The sequence below is a fragment of the Seriola aureovittata genome, chromosome 21, assembly GCF_021018895.1.
Source record: "Seriola aureovittata isolate HTS-2021-v1 ecotype China chromosome 21, ASM2101889v1, whole genome shotgun sequence".
In the NCBI taxonomy this organism is placed as follows: domain Eukaryota; kingdom Metazoa; phylum Chordata; class Actinopteri; order Carangiformes; family Carangidae; genus Seriola; species Seriola aureovittata.
This window is the reverse complement of record NC_079384.1, coordinates 14,112,545-14,125,437: the sequence shown is the minus strand read 5'-3', so window position 1 is coordinate 14,125,437 and position 12,893 is coordinate 14,112,545. Positions and strand designations below refer to the sequence as shown.

Below are 12,893 nucleotides of genomic sequence, written 5' to 3'. Positions count from 1 at the left end.
ATTGTAATTTGTAGTTTAGAGTATATGATTTCTTCTTTTCCTTTTCTTCACATTTTACTATTATTATTGTCTCTCTCCACAAGAGGTCGGTCAAGTACAGTGTCAGGCCGCAACTCAAAGCAGGACTCAGATGCAGAGATGTTTAGAAAACCAAAGGCTTTTATTGAATTCTCTGGCGACCTCAGACAGAGTGACAAACCAATGGCTATGAAAAACTAGACACTAGACTCTGAATCTAAGGAACAAAAAACACTCCAGGAGGAGGAAAAAGGTACTAATAAAAAAACAACAACTAATAAACACAAAACGCTCCGTACGGAGGAAAATCCTGGCTGTGGACAAGGACAAAGGCTCGGGTGCAGGACGAGAACGAAGACACTCTGGCACAAGACAAGGGGAACACAGACTATTTAAACACATGGAGGGAAATAGGGGACAGGTGGAAACACTTAGAGCAATCAGACTGAGACACATGAGGAAGGGCAAGTAACTTGAAACGAGAGGAGAATTACTTTTCAAAATAAAACAGGAAATGACAGGACAAAACAAACCCAGGACAAGACAACCTCACCACGGTGTGACAAACAGAAAGAGGAAGAGGAACTTAGTGCTTTATATGTTGGCCATTAATTGCCGGGGGAATAGGGCGGAAGACATAACAAAGAACGAACAACTTCTAATTGCTAAATATTTGTGAATATACTGGATCTAGCCCAAAAACAAAGGTGAGCAGCAAATGATGCTAACGAAGAATTAGTAGGCTTACTTTTTGATTTATTTATTTAGCCTGATGAGCTGAGTTTAAAATACAGTATGTGATACCTCTGGGTTTCTTTCAAATGGAGTCATGTTTGTGCCAAAGTGATATCTACTCATACAACTGATTATTTATATGAAATTAAGATACATTTAAAATTAGTTTGCACAATGAGATAATCAGTCAAGTCATGTACTTACATAGAGGAAGTAAAACTTTCACAACACTGCATGGACTTTGCCTCCACCATCTGTTCAACAGGCAAAGCTGCAGCAAGTAGGGCCAGAGCAGGAAAAACAGCTACAGTACTTTGACGCTGTAAAGAATACAGCTGTTCACTGCACTGGTGCTTAAAATGATTGATCCCACACTCACATGAAATCCATTGCATTGTAATGATATAAAAAAAATCATAATAAATCTATATAACGGTAGATGGAGAAGACTGAGTAACAGAACTGTGTGGGAACTGAGATGGAAAGAAACAAGAAGAAGTACCATTCTGTAATTGGAATGGATGTTTGTATCCCCTGTATTTTTGTCCCTTTCTCTATAAAAAGAGAAGCATATAAAGATTTTATCTTACAGACAAATGTGACTCCTAGAGCACAAAATTATAACAAATTATGATACTTTTTATTGGACAGTGAACTTTAAAACCTTTTAATTTTAGATTAATTAAATGTAGTCTTTGGAAAGTTTTTCTACCTCGCAAAACTATATTTTGTGTAGAATAGAGCTGCATTAACTGCTCCAAGTCGAATCAGCTCTGTGTCTGTTGAATGAGGTCCTTGATTTTTATTAATTATATTATTATTATTATTAATTAATTCTAACTTGTTTTTTATCTTTCTCAGTCAGTTCACATCTCTAAAGAAGCCAATCAGCTGATTGTTTACTTGCTGAGAATCAAGAATGACGACACCTGTGCGAATTGAAAAACTACTGAAAGATCACCTGGACGATCTGACTGAAAGCAACCTGGTGTCATTTCAGTGGTATTTGGCCCTGAATGTGAGAGAGGGATGCCGACCCATCCAGAGATCCCAGCTGCAGGGGGCTACCAGAGAGCAAACTGTGGACATAATGGTGCAGGTTTATGGGGAAGACGGTGCTCTGGAGACTGCAGTGGACATTCTCTTTAGAATGAATTTTAATGACCTTGCAGTAAGGATAATTCAAGGTAAAATGTTATAGTAGGCTATGGGAGTTTCCTGCCTGTATGGTAACATATTATTTCATTTTTTATCTGTCCATTTTTTTAATGTCCTTTATTGTGTTGTTGTAACTAGTTGTTTCTAATTGAGTGTCACACCCTGATGCCCTGAGCTTTATGTGGAGGCAGAAAGAAAATGAACATTTCACTAGAGAATTACAAATATTATAATTCCATTTGAGAAACCTGTGACTGAATTATTGCAGCAATATTTTATAATAATTTGTTTATTTGATTTGCAGCCATAGACCGACCTGTGGAACAGCAGGTGTCTGAGCCACCACCCTCTGGTGTGAAAAAGACACAGAGAGATCTAGATTCAACTCTCACTCTGAATATTTCTTGCCCAGTTTGTTTATCTATTTACACTGAGCCTGTGGTGCTGCAGTGTGGCCACAGCTTCTGTAGGAAATGTATTCACTGCTACTGGAAGAGTGTAAGAGTGTCTCTGAAATGCCCATCTTGTCGGAGGGTCAATAATGACAGTGAACCTCCAATTAATTTCGCCCTGAAGAGTTTAATTCAAAACTACACACAGAGAAGGGTCAATCCCTCAGGACGACACAGAGATGACTCATATCAGGTGAGGTCACTTCAAATGTGTTTAACTACGATATATGTAGTGTTGTGGAGAATTGTACTAGTCAGGACTAAAATAACTGTAATTCTGCATTTATTACTGGGACATTGTGGTATAGTTTGTTCAACCTTTAAGTCAGTGTGTGTCATAGTGTGATTTTTGATGATGAAACAGAACAATTAATTTTTTAAGCCATGATTGAACCTGTAAACAGTAATGTTATTAACAGATCCTATCCGAATGAGGATCTGTTTCTTTTTCAACAAATTCAAGTATGGCATTTATTTTCCAGACTTCAGTGAACGTCAAAGAGAAGCAGGAAGCTTTTGAAAAAGTCAAGCAGTTCTGTGATTCCTCAATCGAGCAGATAAAGGTTTGTCAGCAGCTGTACAGACCTTTGGAATTTGATCAGTCTAGTCTTAAACACATGAAGAAATAGAGAGGATGACCTCTTGTTCTTACCATGACCCACAGAATCAGAGCCGTAACACGGAGAATAAGATCAAGAAGAACTTTAAGAAGCTTCATCTCCGCCTCCATAGAGAACAAGAAGCCAGATTAGAGGCGTTAAGGAAAGAAGAGACTGAGAAGATTCAAATGATGCATAAGATCACAGAGCTGAACAAAGTCACACTCTCGCTCTCTGACATTGTGAAGGGTGTGGAAGACTTACAGGCTGACAACTCGTTCACACAGGTACTGATTAAAACCCAGGAAAGGTTTGATTCATTCAATGTGATCTGAAGACTTCTGATGCATTTCTTGTTTTATTTACAGACCTTTAGGACTGAAATGGAAAGGTACGTATTATTAATCCTTTTTTCCCTGTTTTCTGGAGCCTTTTCCTTCTGTAGGTTACACAGATTCGTTTCAACGATTCCCATATAGAGAGCCAAAGTCATGTCCAGGCTAGCTTCGAGAATGAATGAATGACTCAACCATACACTTGATGGCAATGATAGCTTCATTTTATTCATCACTCGTAATGCTCTTCCAGCTGAATCTGCCAAAACTTTCCCTCATTAAAACTCATATGTTCATTTAAGACCAAACCAAGATATTTATAGGACCTGGTGTACTTTAGAGAATGTGTTATCTGTGTTTTTACAACATTAATAGTCAGTCTCCATTTTCTAGACCTTTCATATAATTTTGCACAGAATGAGGATGTCACATCCATCTCTTCAGGAGTGGTCAGACAGGATGCAAATAAAGTCAGTGGAAAGATGCACTTGACAAAAAGCAAGAACTGAGGCAGGCAAGTTAAAAATGTTTTAATTTGGTACCTGCTAAATCCCGGGGCGTAACTCCCACCTTCACATTTGGTGCACTGAGTATTGGGTCGAATAAACACAGATAAATGATTCAGTACCTTGCGTTAAATTCAAGGAAATGACACAAGGCAGAATTTAATTTCACTTTTTACACCTTTACAGTGCAGTTGTGCCTGGGAGGGATCGCTCCTAGGCGATTATAGACACGAGGAATGATTAGAGTGACCGATAACTCTTTCAGCATACATATGGCATGTGGCAGATTTTAAAAAATGTGAAGCTACACTTTAATCTCTTGAATTTTCCCCAGAGCTCAGAATGCACTACCAGATCCACAGCTGCTTCCACATGTACAAATAGATGAGTCCAAACATGTGAAAAACCTTCAGTTGGAAGTCTGGAAAAAGATAAGGAGCGACATAGAAAGCGGTAAGTTTGCAGGCACAAAAACCCTGAATTAATTCATATTTCACCTCTGCTCAGGAAACTCAATTAAGAAATCTTTTTGTTTTGTCCTTTTGTTTGATCTTGCACCAGATGGATACCGGAAGTCGTCCAAGAGGCCAAAAATATTGAAGAATGAGAAGCGAAAGATAGATCTTAGGCATTTGGGGCCTTCATGCAGTAAATGGCCGACCAATGAAGGATTCGAACCAGGGCCGACTGCAGCGAGGACTGTAACCTTTACAGATTTGGTGATTGTTCGACCCACTTCGCCAGTTGCAGTCCAACTTGAAACAACGATGAATGACAGTAACAGTGACAGTAACAGTGACAGTGACAGTGACAACAATTACTAATAATGACGACAGTTTCACACGAAATGTGAGGACCTTTTTTCAAAATTGATAACATACAAACATTTCAAGTAATGACAGTACTCAGTCTTTTGTTTTCATAATTCACACTTTACTGGTTTGACAGTTTGTTGTCTAAATTGAGTTTATGTGTTTTAGTTAAAGACCCCCTCCGATGAAAATCAAGTTTTTAACCTTGTTAACATGTCCCTGTGATGTTTTTTTTTAATATAATACAAGACATATAATGAGTGAATTAAACAGTCAACACCATGACTGTGCATTTCCACCTTGGAACTGCAGTGACCCAATGACAGTCTCATAAAAAAGGATTCAGACAGTCAGTAAGTAAGAGGAAGTCAGAGTGGATGTGCTTACAGCCCCAGTTTCTTTTTTTCACTTTTTATGTGTGAAAACCATGTTAAACAGAATATTAATCAAAGCAGAGTATTTTTTTTACATAGTTTAAAGTTCTGGAGAGGAACTTTAACATTCTGTTCGTAACATTATTTTTACTTGCTTTTACCTTTTTTGTTGCATAGATCCAGAAAGACCTGCCTTAGCCTAAACAAGTGGTACTGAAAAAGAGGGACGCCGTCTGGATGGGCCTTTTAGGGTCCATTTCAGTTAAATCATTTGGGACTTGCTTAAGTTTTTTTTCTCTTAGTTTAGCAGTTAGTTAGTTTGTAAATAGTTTGATTTGAATCTTTGGTAGTGTTAAGGTTAATTTTCTATATATTGTTAATTGTTTATTCCTGTCCCCCTTTATTACTGTGTAGGGTAGCCTGTATCTATATAAACTCACCTTGTGTCATTTGTTAGGTCAGGTCCGTTTGCTGTATGTTTAGTTGACCTTAACCAAAATTAACCTAAAACTAATCATAACATTAGTTTTAAATTCATTTTGGTTAAATTGAAACAACTTGTAAATAGTTTTTTTTTGCTTTACACACCTGGTCTCTTGATCCTTTCTTCTCTTGTCCTTGACAATGATGAGGAGGAATATGACCACAGTGTCATAGTTCTAGGAAATGGCTGCTACAGATTCAGCCACATATTAGGAACGCATATTACCTTATCTTAAACCATCTGTCAGGTTTTACTGTGTTTTCAGAAACAGTTGGATTCGCTGTTTCATGATTTGGAATTCTTAAGCCAATGTCTTTGTTGTGATATACTAATGTGAAATCCATCATATAAAGTGGAAAATCTTGAATTACTTGTACTGTAGCACTGAACATGTCTTAAATCATTTGATTAAAAGATATACATGCCCATTTTTGGAAGATATCTAGTTATTATACCCTGATTTTAAGTTGCTTTGGACAAAAGTGTAATGTTATGTAAAAAAAAAAAGCACACCACAGAAATACTGAAAAACTTATTTGATTGCCAGATCATTGTATTAACAAATTCAATCTACAATTTTCCAATAAAGAAAATCAAAAAATGTTGAAAAAGCTCATTTTTGAAACCAAAGTTCATTTTTTGGTAAATGAAACTGTGTTAAGAGCTATGGTTCATACAATGATTTCATGTAAAGACTGTGCAGACAGGAAACACCAGCTTCCGTTTTTCGTGAGCATCAGGGAAGGAGGAAGAAAGTGCAGTTTCTTATAGAAGTGCAAATCCCCCTCTGCTCATGAGCAGCCACTTTCAGTGTGTGAATCAGATCGCAATAACAGTCATCATTGTTTTTATGCAGGTAAGAGTTTCCTTTGTGTTTTGATCTATTGCATTTTAATAGCCTTGACTGAACATGATCATCCTGTATCTGAAGGAATGCTGTTCGCTCTTTAATGTAGTTTGTGTGAACAGATATCTGATCCTCTGGAAGTAACTGACTGCAGCTGTACAGGACAGTCTCCCTCTCATTTCCAAGGTCTAGATGAAGACCACCGATGAAAAGCACCAGTTGATAGAAAACATGCAAGGATGAACGAGCTGATATGAAAAAACAAAATGGAGGAAAAGAGTGTCGATAATAAAACAGACGAGGTCTTTCAAGGTAAGGCTGTCAGATTATGAATAAAAGTTCATATTGCAAGAAATTGAACCTGTGAGAAAAAAGGTTGCTGCGCAAGAGTTCAATGCCTAAACAGTAAATACGGCTGAAAAACTGATAACCTCAAAAGCCGCAAACATGTCCTAAACTTTCTTTAGTGATCATTTGCTGCTGTGATCATTCGCTACAATTCATTTTTGTAACAAACTGCTGAAGTTGAGTTTTGTGTTTTCTCTCAGAGTCAGTTCCCTCTCTTCAGGCTGTGGTTGATCATTTCTGTCCCAGCTTCACTGCTCAGAGTGGGGGAAATGTGGTCGCTCCCTCCATTATTGGTTCCACTATTGGCAACATAAACATCAGTATCACCTCTACGGGCCAAGGCCACGGTAGATATATTACATCCTTGAGTAACTGAAATTGTGGTTTGGACTCTGCTGAGCTTTTTTCTTCTTTTGCAGGGTCTATCGTTACATTAAAAGACGCACTGATCCCTGACACTGAATACAGCTGTGGGGCTCTGCAGTCCCAAAGTGAGTATTTCTTACAGCCCATTACCTTATCACATTTAAGAATCTGACATATTGCTAGAACAGCTTGATTCTTGAAAACTAAAATAACCTTCCAGTGCATTTTCTCCTTTTGTCAATAAAGTCGCAGAATGTCAACAGAAACTGAAAGTTACTCTGAAGAGAAGGTTCAGCCACTTGCTTGAGGGGATGACAACAGAGTCAAACAAAATATCTCTCAATAAAATCTACACAGAGCTCTACATCACTGAGGGAGGAACTGCTGACGTCAATAGGGAGCATGAAGTGAGACGGATTGAGACAGTGTCCAGGATGCATGTGGCCCAGGAGCAGTCAATCCACTGCAATCAACTCTTTGTTTCTCTACCAGGACGAGACCGCCACATAAGGACTGTGATCACGAGGGGAGTCGCTGGCATCGGAAAAACAGTATCTGCCAACAAGTTCACTCTAGACTGGGCTGAGGAAAGAGCAAACACCAACCTGGAATTTGTATTCCTGCTCTCTTTCCGCGAGCTGAATCTGATGAGAGGGAAAATCTTCAGTCTAGTGGAGCTTGTCAGTGTCTTCTTCCCTGAGACAAAAGACACAGCAATCTTCAATAATGGTGAACACAAAATGCTCTTTATCCTGGATGGTCTGGACGAGAGCCGACTATCTTTGGACTTCCACAACAGTGAAATAATGTCTGATGTGACACAGCCAACCAGAATTGCTGTGCTTCTCACCAACCTCATCAGAGGAAGACTGCTTCCTTTGAGTCTTGTATGGATAACATCCCGCCCAGTAGCTTGCAGTCAGATCCCTGTGGACTGCATTGATCTCGTGACCGAGGTTCGAGGGTTCAACAACCTGCAAAAAGACGAATACTTCCGAAGGAAAATTGGTGACGAGAGCTTGGCAAACAGGATAATCGCGCATGTGAAATCCTGCAGGAGTCTTCACATCATGTGCCACATACCCATCTTCTGCTGGATGGCGGCGAGCGTTCTTGAGAAGAAGTTGACAACGACGGACAGTAAAGACACACCAAAGACCCTCACTGAAATGTACATACACTTCTTGTCTTTGTACGTGGAGACAATGAAGAAGAGGTTGCCTGGAAGAAGAGAGTCAAACGCTGAATGCGTGAGAGCTAACCTCATCTCACTGGGTAAACTGGCCTTCAAAGAGCTTGAGAAGGGCCACTTGATCTTCTACGAGAACGACCTCAAACTAAATGGTATAGATGTCACACAGGCATCCATGTTCTCAGGAGTCTACACACAGATCTTCAACGAGGAGCTGACAATGTGCGAGGGGAAGATGTTCTGCTTTGTGCATCTGAGCGTTCAGGAATTCTTTGCCGCATTGTACGTCTTCCTCACCTTCCACAACGACAACATCAACGTCTTGGTCAAGAAGTCGTCCGCTTCGAGACGTTTCCTGTTCAGAGACTCTTCAGAGGTCATCCTCTACAAACAAGCAGTAGAAAAGGCTTTGCAGTGTCCAAATGGACATTTTGACATCTTTCTGCGTTTCCTCCTGGGCCTGTCTCTGGAATCCAATCAGACACTGCTGAAACAGCTAATGACCAGCAACAGATCAAACCAAAGAACAAGAACAGAGATCATCAAACACATCAAGGAGAGGATCAGGTCAAGTCCATCCCCAGACAGATGTCTCAATCTCTTTCACTGCCTGAATGAGCTGAATGACCACTCCCTTGTGGAGGAGATTCAGAGCTACCTCAGTTCTGGCAGTCTTGACAAAGCCAAGCTTTCACCGGCTCAGTGGGCCACTCTTGTCTTTGTATTATTGACCTCAGAAGAAGAACTGAGCGTGTTTGAGCTGAGCAACTATGCCAGGTCCGAGGAGGGACTTCGGATGCTGCTGCCTGTTGTGAAAACGGCTCAAGTGGCGAAGTAAGTGATTTTTTTTTAGAAAAGCAGATATGCTCCTTATATTAAAGATAGTAGACTTCAGGCCAAATGTTCTTTTTGGCATGAATTAAAAGAAAGAATTAACTCCACATTAGTGTCCGTTGAACCTCTGACGGTGTACAGGTGTGATATGTTGTTTGAGAGCATGGAGTCATTAGTTAGCAGTGCATGCAAGATCATTTGCCTGAGTGCAATGAATATGTTAGTAGGTAACGAAAAGGTTAAGTAGGTAACAAGTAACAAAATAATTCTATTTCACAGTGTAAAAACATATGAGCATACAACTTAGAGAGGCTATAATCAGTCTTTTCATCATTTACCTCTCTCATACTGTCTTTCCTTCTGCAGTCTAAATGCATGCAATCTCACTGTGACCTGCTGTGAAAGCCTGGCAAATGGCGTCAGCTCATCCCAAATAAGAGAGTTGGACTTGAGTAACAACAACCTGACAGACTCAGGCATAAATCTGCTCTCTGGTGGACTGAAGAACAGCAAACTGGACAAATTGAAGTAAAAAATCCAACACATTTCTTTCTCCCCCACCCCCCCAAGTCAAATACAGATTTTTTTGTTTGTAGCTGTATTTTCTATTCGTTTAGACTGAGGAGCTGCAACCTTACAGAGAAGAGCTCTGAAGCCCTGGCCTCATTTATCAGCTCAGCATCCTGCCAACTGAAAGAGCTGGACCTCACTGACAATGACTTTCAGGACGTGGGAGTCACAAGGCTCTCTGCTGGACTGGGCAGTCCTCACTGTAAACTGGAAATACTCATGTGAGTGCCCCGAGTGTAATTCCATGCCAGATGAATTATTTAAAAGTGATATACGGTACAGGGCTGAACACACACACACACACACACGCACACAAACACACACACACACTCTCACTTCTTGCTGTTATCGTTGGTGGTGATCAGTTAGATGAAATGTCTTGGTGTGTTTTCTTGAAGTTTGCCCCTGTGCAGAGTGACAGAGGAAGGCTGCACTTTCCTGGCATCCGCTTTGAACTCATCGTGCCTGAGAGAGCTCGACCTGAGCTACAACCACCCAGGAAACTCAGGTCTGCAGCTGCTGTCTACTCTGCTAGACGACCCACAATGCAGCCTGCAGAAACTCAGGTAGTGATGGTGTCGTCTAGAGCCTGAATGATAACGTTTCCACTCACTTTGAACTACATTAATGATATAAACACAAACAAAACTGTGGTCTACTGTTATGTTTCAGTGTGGAACAGTGTGATGAATCCAGGATTCAGCCAGGTCCAAAGAAATGTGAGTAACCAGCACTTAGGACGTCTCTGCTTCCTTCTAAACTCATAAAACAGCAAGGAGTAATATAGAATACTGACTAACATTTTTAATCTGTTACACCAGACACCCGCAAACTCACACTGGACCCAAACACAGCACACAAGGACCTGTCTCTGTCCGAGGGAAACACGAAAGCAACGCGTTGGACCGAGCAGCCGCATCCCGATCACCCAGAGAGGTTCGATTTTTCGCGCCAGGTGCTGTGTAAGGAGGGACTGAGCGGGCGCTGCTACTGGGAGACAGAATGGTGCGGGAGAGCTTTCATAGGAGTAGCCTACAGACGGATGTGCAGGAAGGGAGAGGGAGACGACAGCTGGCTAGGCCGAAATGACTCTTCCTGGGGCCTGAGCTGCTCCAAAGATGCCTACAGGATCTTGCACAATGGCATGAACAATGTTGTCACCACCCCACCCAGATCCAATAAAGTAGGAGTCTTTCTGGACTGGTCAGCGGGGACGCTCTCCTTCTACCAGGTTTCCTGTGCCACACTCACCCTCCTCCACACCTTCCACACCACCTTCACAGAACCTGTCCACCCCGGGTTTCAGCTGGCCTGGGTGGACTCCACAATCTTCCTGCGATAAATAATTATGTAACATGATGTACTATTTGCTTTTATGCTGCTCTTCAATTTTGGGTTTACTTGTTCAGCTTTTGGGATATGATGGGTCTTTGATGAGGATTTGTTTCAAGCCATACCAGCGGCGTGGTTCCAGGGAAGCCAATGTCCACCACTCGGGTCCAGACTGAAATATCTCAGCAAGTATTTGATATACTGCCATGAAATTTCACGCAGACATTTATGTTTCCCAGAGGATGAATCCTACACACTCGGCTGATCCCCTGCACTTTCCTCTAGCACCACTGAGGTTGACATTTGTAGTTTTGAGTGAACTGTGTCTACGACGACTGGACGGATTACCAGGAGACTTGTCTCCACTCGTGATGTATTGTAATGACTGCTGTTGATTCCTGGATTTTCCACCTTGCGTCTTCATCGTGTCTTAATTTGTCCATTATTTGGTGGTGGTTTTTGATCAATGTCTTTCTTCAGTAGAAAGTAACTTTGTAAATTTCTCAATGTTGTGAGGAGCACAGACAAAATTCCTTTCGCCTCTGTTGTAATTGTTGTGTTTTAATGCGGATACTGATAAGAGGAAGTGAAAATGTTTTGTAACTTGGAAAAGCTGGGGGGAAATCTGTACTGCACAATAATCTAGATGTCATTTGTACAGCAATGTGAAGAGTGTATTTGTATGAAATATAAAGTATGTACATTTATAATTTGTAAAAAAGCCTTTCTTCAGTGAAGGAGAAGCACAGTGTGGAGTTTCACTTTTAACCTCATTTTATTAGCAGTCCCAAGAGGCAATGAAAAAAAAAAAAACAAATCAAAGAGAAAAGGAAAAACAGAAATTAAGATTACAATCAAGACGATGGGTCTATCAAACTCAGTGAACATAGAGACGGAACAGAGGGCTACACACACACCAAAAACACAAACGACACATAGTTAAAATAAAAAAGGAACAGAAAGTGATAAATGAAGAAGACTGAAATTAATCTCATGGGTAGGGTGTGTGTGTGTGTGTGTGTGTGTGTGTGTGTGTTGGCTGATCCCTCTGTTCCTCAGGAGAAATTCACCAGGACCGACCCCACATTCTCACACACACACACGCACACACACACGCACACACACACGCACACAAGCATACCACAAAGCAAGCCTCTGCGTCTTCCTCCTTCAGTAAAAGCCGTAACTTCATATTGCGGCTTCTGTGATAGAGAAACCAACCACCAACAAACCACAGCTGCTCAGGCAGGTCTTTAAAATTGTAATTTTCTATTAATTCTGTACAGATTATATATTTTATTTACACACCGAACATCGTCAGTGTGGATACAACTCAAAAGTTTGCAAACATGAACTGATGTCCAGTTTTCCGCTGTCGCTCTGTGCTCACTTCTGTCTGCTGGAACTCACATTTTGTTTTTAATACATTTTTGGAAATCAAAACTTCTGATTATTTTAAAGTCTGCAGCACATACACGTCGTCAACAGACAGAATAATCCACAGAAACTGATCAATTTCCCATCACTGTGAAGCTGACATCAAAAGTTCACACCCTTCCTTGATTTTTTTTATTTTATTTTATTTATTTTTTTTATTATTTCATCTCTGGCCTCGCACAGTGCTGCATAGACTTTAAACTCTCATAAACAGAATCATGACAGCAATTTCAAATGCACATCTGGTTCATCCGAGGCCAAACATTGGAGCCAGATGTTCGTATCAACAAAGAAAACTCAACTGAAGCTGATTGGAACAAATCTGGATTATACCAATTACTGTAATGACTGGTTGTCAGTGCACCTTTATTTTCAGTTTATCTGTGAAGGCTGAAACCAGAGTTTAGATTTTAAATAATTTCCGCAGGTGAGAACTCACCAAACTCCAGTTTGAGCTTTTAATCTAGGGCTTAAATTCAGATGCTAACACCTGG

The 12,893-nt window shown here is 40.5% G+C and overlaps 2 protein-coding genes across 5 annotated transcripts; both read left to right on the top strand.

Moving 5' to 3' along the window:
* Positions 1–599: 599 nt before the first annotated feature.
* On the top strand, positions 600–6,078 carry LOC130162087 (tripartite motif-containing protein 59-like). 3 transcript variants are annotated; one of them, XM_056365616.1, is made up of 8 exons: positions 600–725; positions 1,615–1,940; positions 2,216–2,556; positions 2,846–2,926; positions 3,028–3,249; positions 3,331–3,353; positions 4,138–4,256; positions 4,365–6,078. In XM_056365616.1, exons 2-8 carry the CDS (start codon positions 1,673–1,675, stop codon positions 4,625–4,627), a joined length of 1,317 nt encoding a protein of 438 aa, XP_056221591.1. In that variant the 5' UTR covers positions 600–725; positions 1,615–1,672; the 3' UTR covers positions 4,628–6,078. The 3 variants fall into 3 exon arrangements, with proteins under 3 accessions (XP_056221591.1, XP_056221593.1, XP_056221592.1); XM_056365617.1 differs by having other exon boundaries at positions 606–725; positions 1,754–1,940; XM_056365618.1 differs by lacking the exons at positions 4,138–4,256; positions 4,365–6,078 and adding an exon at positions 3,691–4,063.
* A 145-nt stretch (positions 6,079–6,223) lies between these two features.
* LOC130162085 (NACHT, LRR and PYD domains-containing protein 3-like) lies at positions 6,224–11,587 on the top strand. Of its 2 annotated transcripts, none has more exons than XM_056365600.1 (10): positions 6,224–6,329; positions 6,443–6,632; positions 6,869–7,015; positions 7,088–7,159; positions 7,281–9,060; positions 9,427–9,588; positions 9,678–9,851; positions 10,029–10,196; positions 10,303–10,349; positions 10,452–11,587. In XM_056365600.1, the coding sequence occupies exons 2-10, from the start codon at positions 6,587–6,589 to the stop codon at positions 10,970–10,972; spliced, it is 3,117 nt and encodes a 1,038-aa protein (XP_056221575.1). In that variant the 5' UTR covers positions 6,224–6,329; positions 6,443–6,586; the 3' UTR covers positions 10,973–11,587. The 2 variants fall into 2 exon arrangements, with proteins under 2 accessions (XP_056221575.1, XP_056221574.1); XM_056365599.1 differs by having other exon boundaries at positions 6,230–6,329; positions 6,430–6,632.
* The last annotated feature ends 1,306 nt before the right edge of the window (positions 11,588–12,893 follow it).

Bases quoted from the DNA above. Each gene is read 5' to 3' on its own strand.
- LOC130162085 (XM_056365600.1), top strand. From the start codon at position 6,587: ATGGAGGAAAAGAGTGTCGATAATAAAACAGACGAGGTCTTTCAAG. The intron at 10,197-10,302 runs GTAGTGATGGTG...GTTATGTTTCAG, and splicing joins TGCAGCCTGCAGAAACTCAG to TGTGGAACAGTGTGATGAAT. The intron at 10,350-10,451 runs GTGAGTAACCAG...CTGTTACACCAG, and splicing joins TCAGCCAGGTCCAAAGAAAT to ACACCCGCAAACTCACACTG.
- LOC130162087 (XM_056365616.1), top strand. From the start codon at position 1,673: ATGACGACACCTGTGCGAATTGAAAAACTACTGAAAGATCACCTGGAC. The intron at 2,557-2,845 runs GTGAGGTCACTT...TTTATTTTCCAG, and splicing joins ACAGAGATGACTCATATCAG to ACTTCAGTGAACGTCAAAGA. The intron at 3,354-4,137 runs GTACGTATTATT...AATTTTCCCCAG, and splicing joins TTTAGGACTGAAATGGAAAG to AGCTCAGAATGCACTACCAG.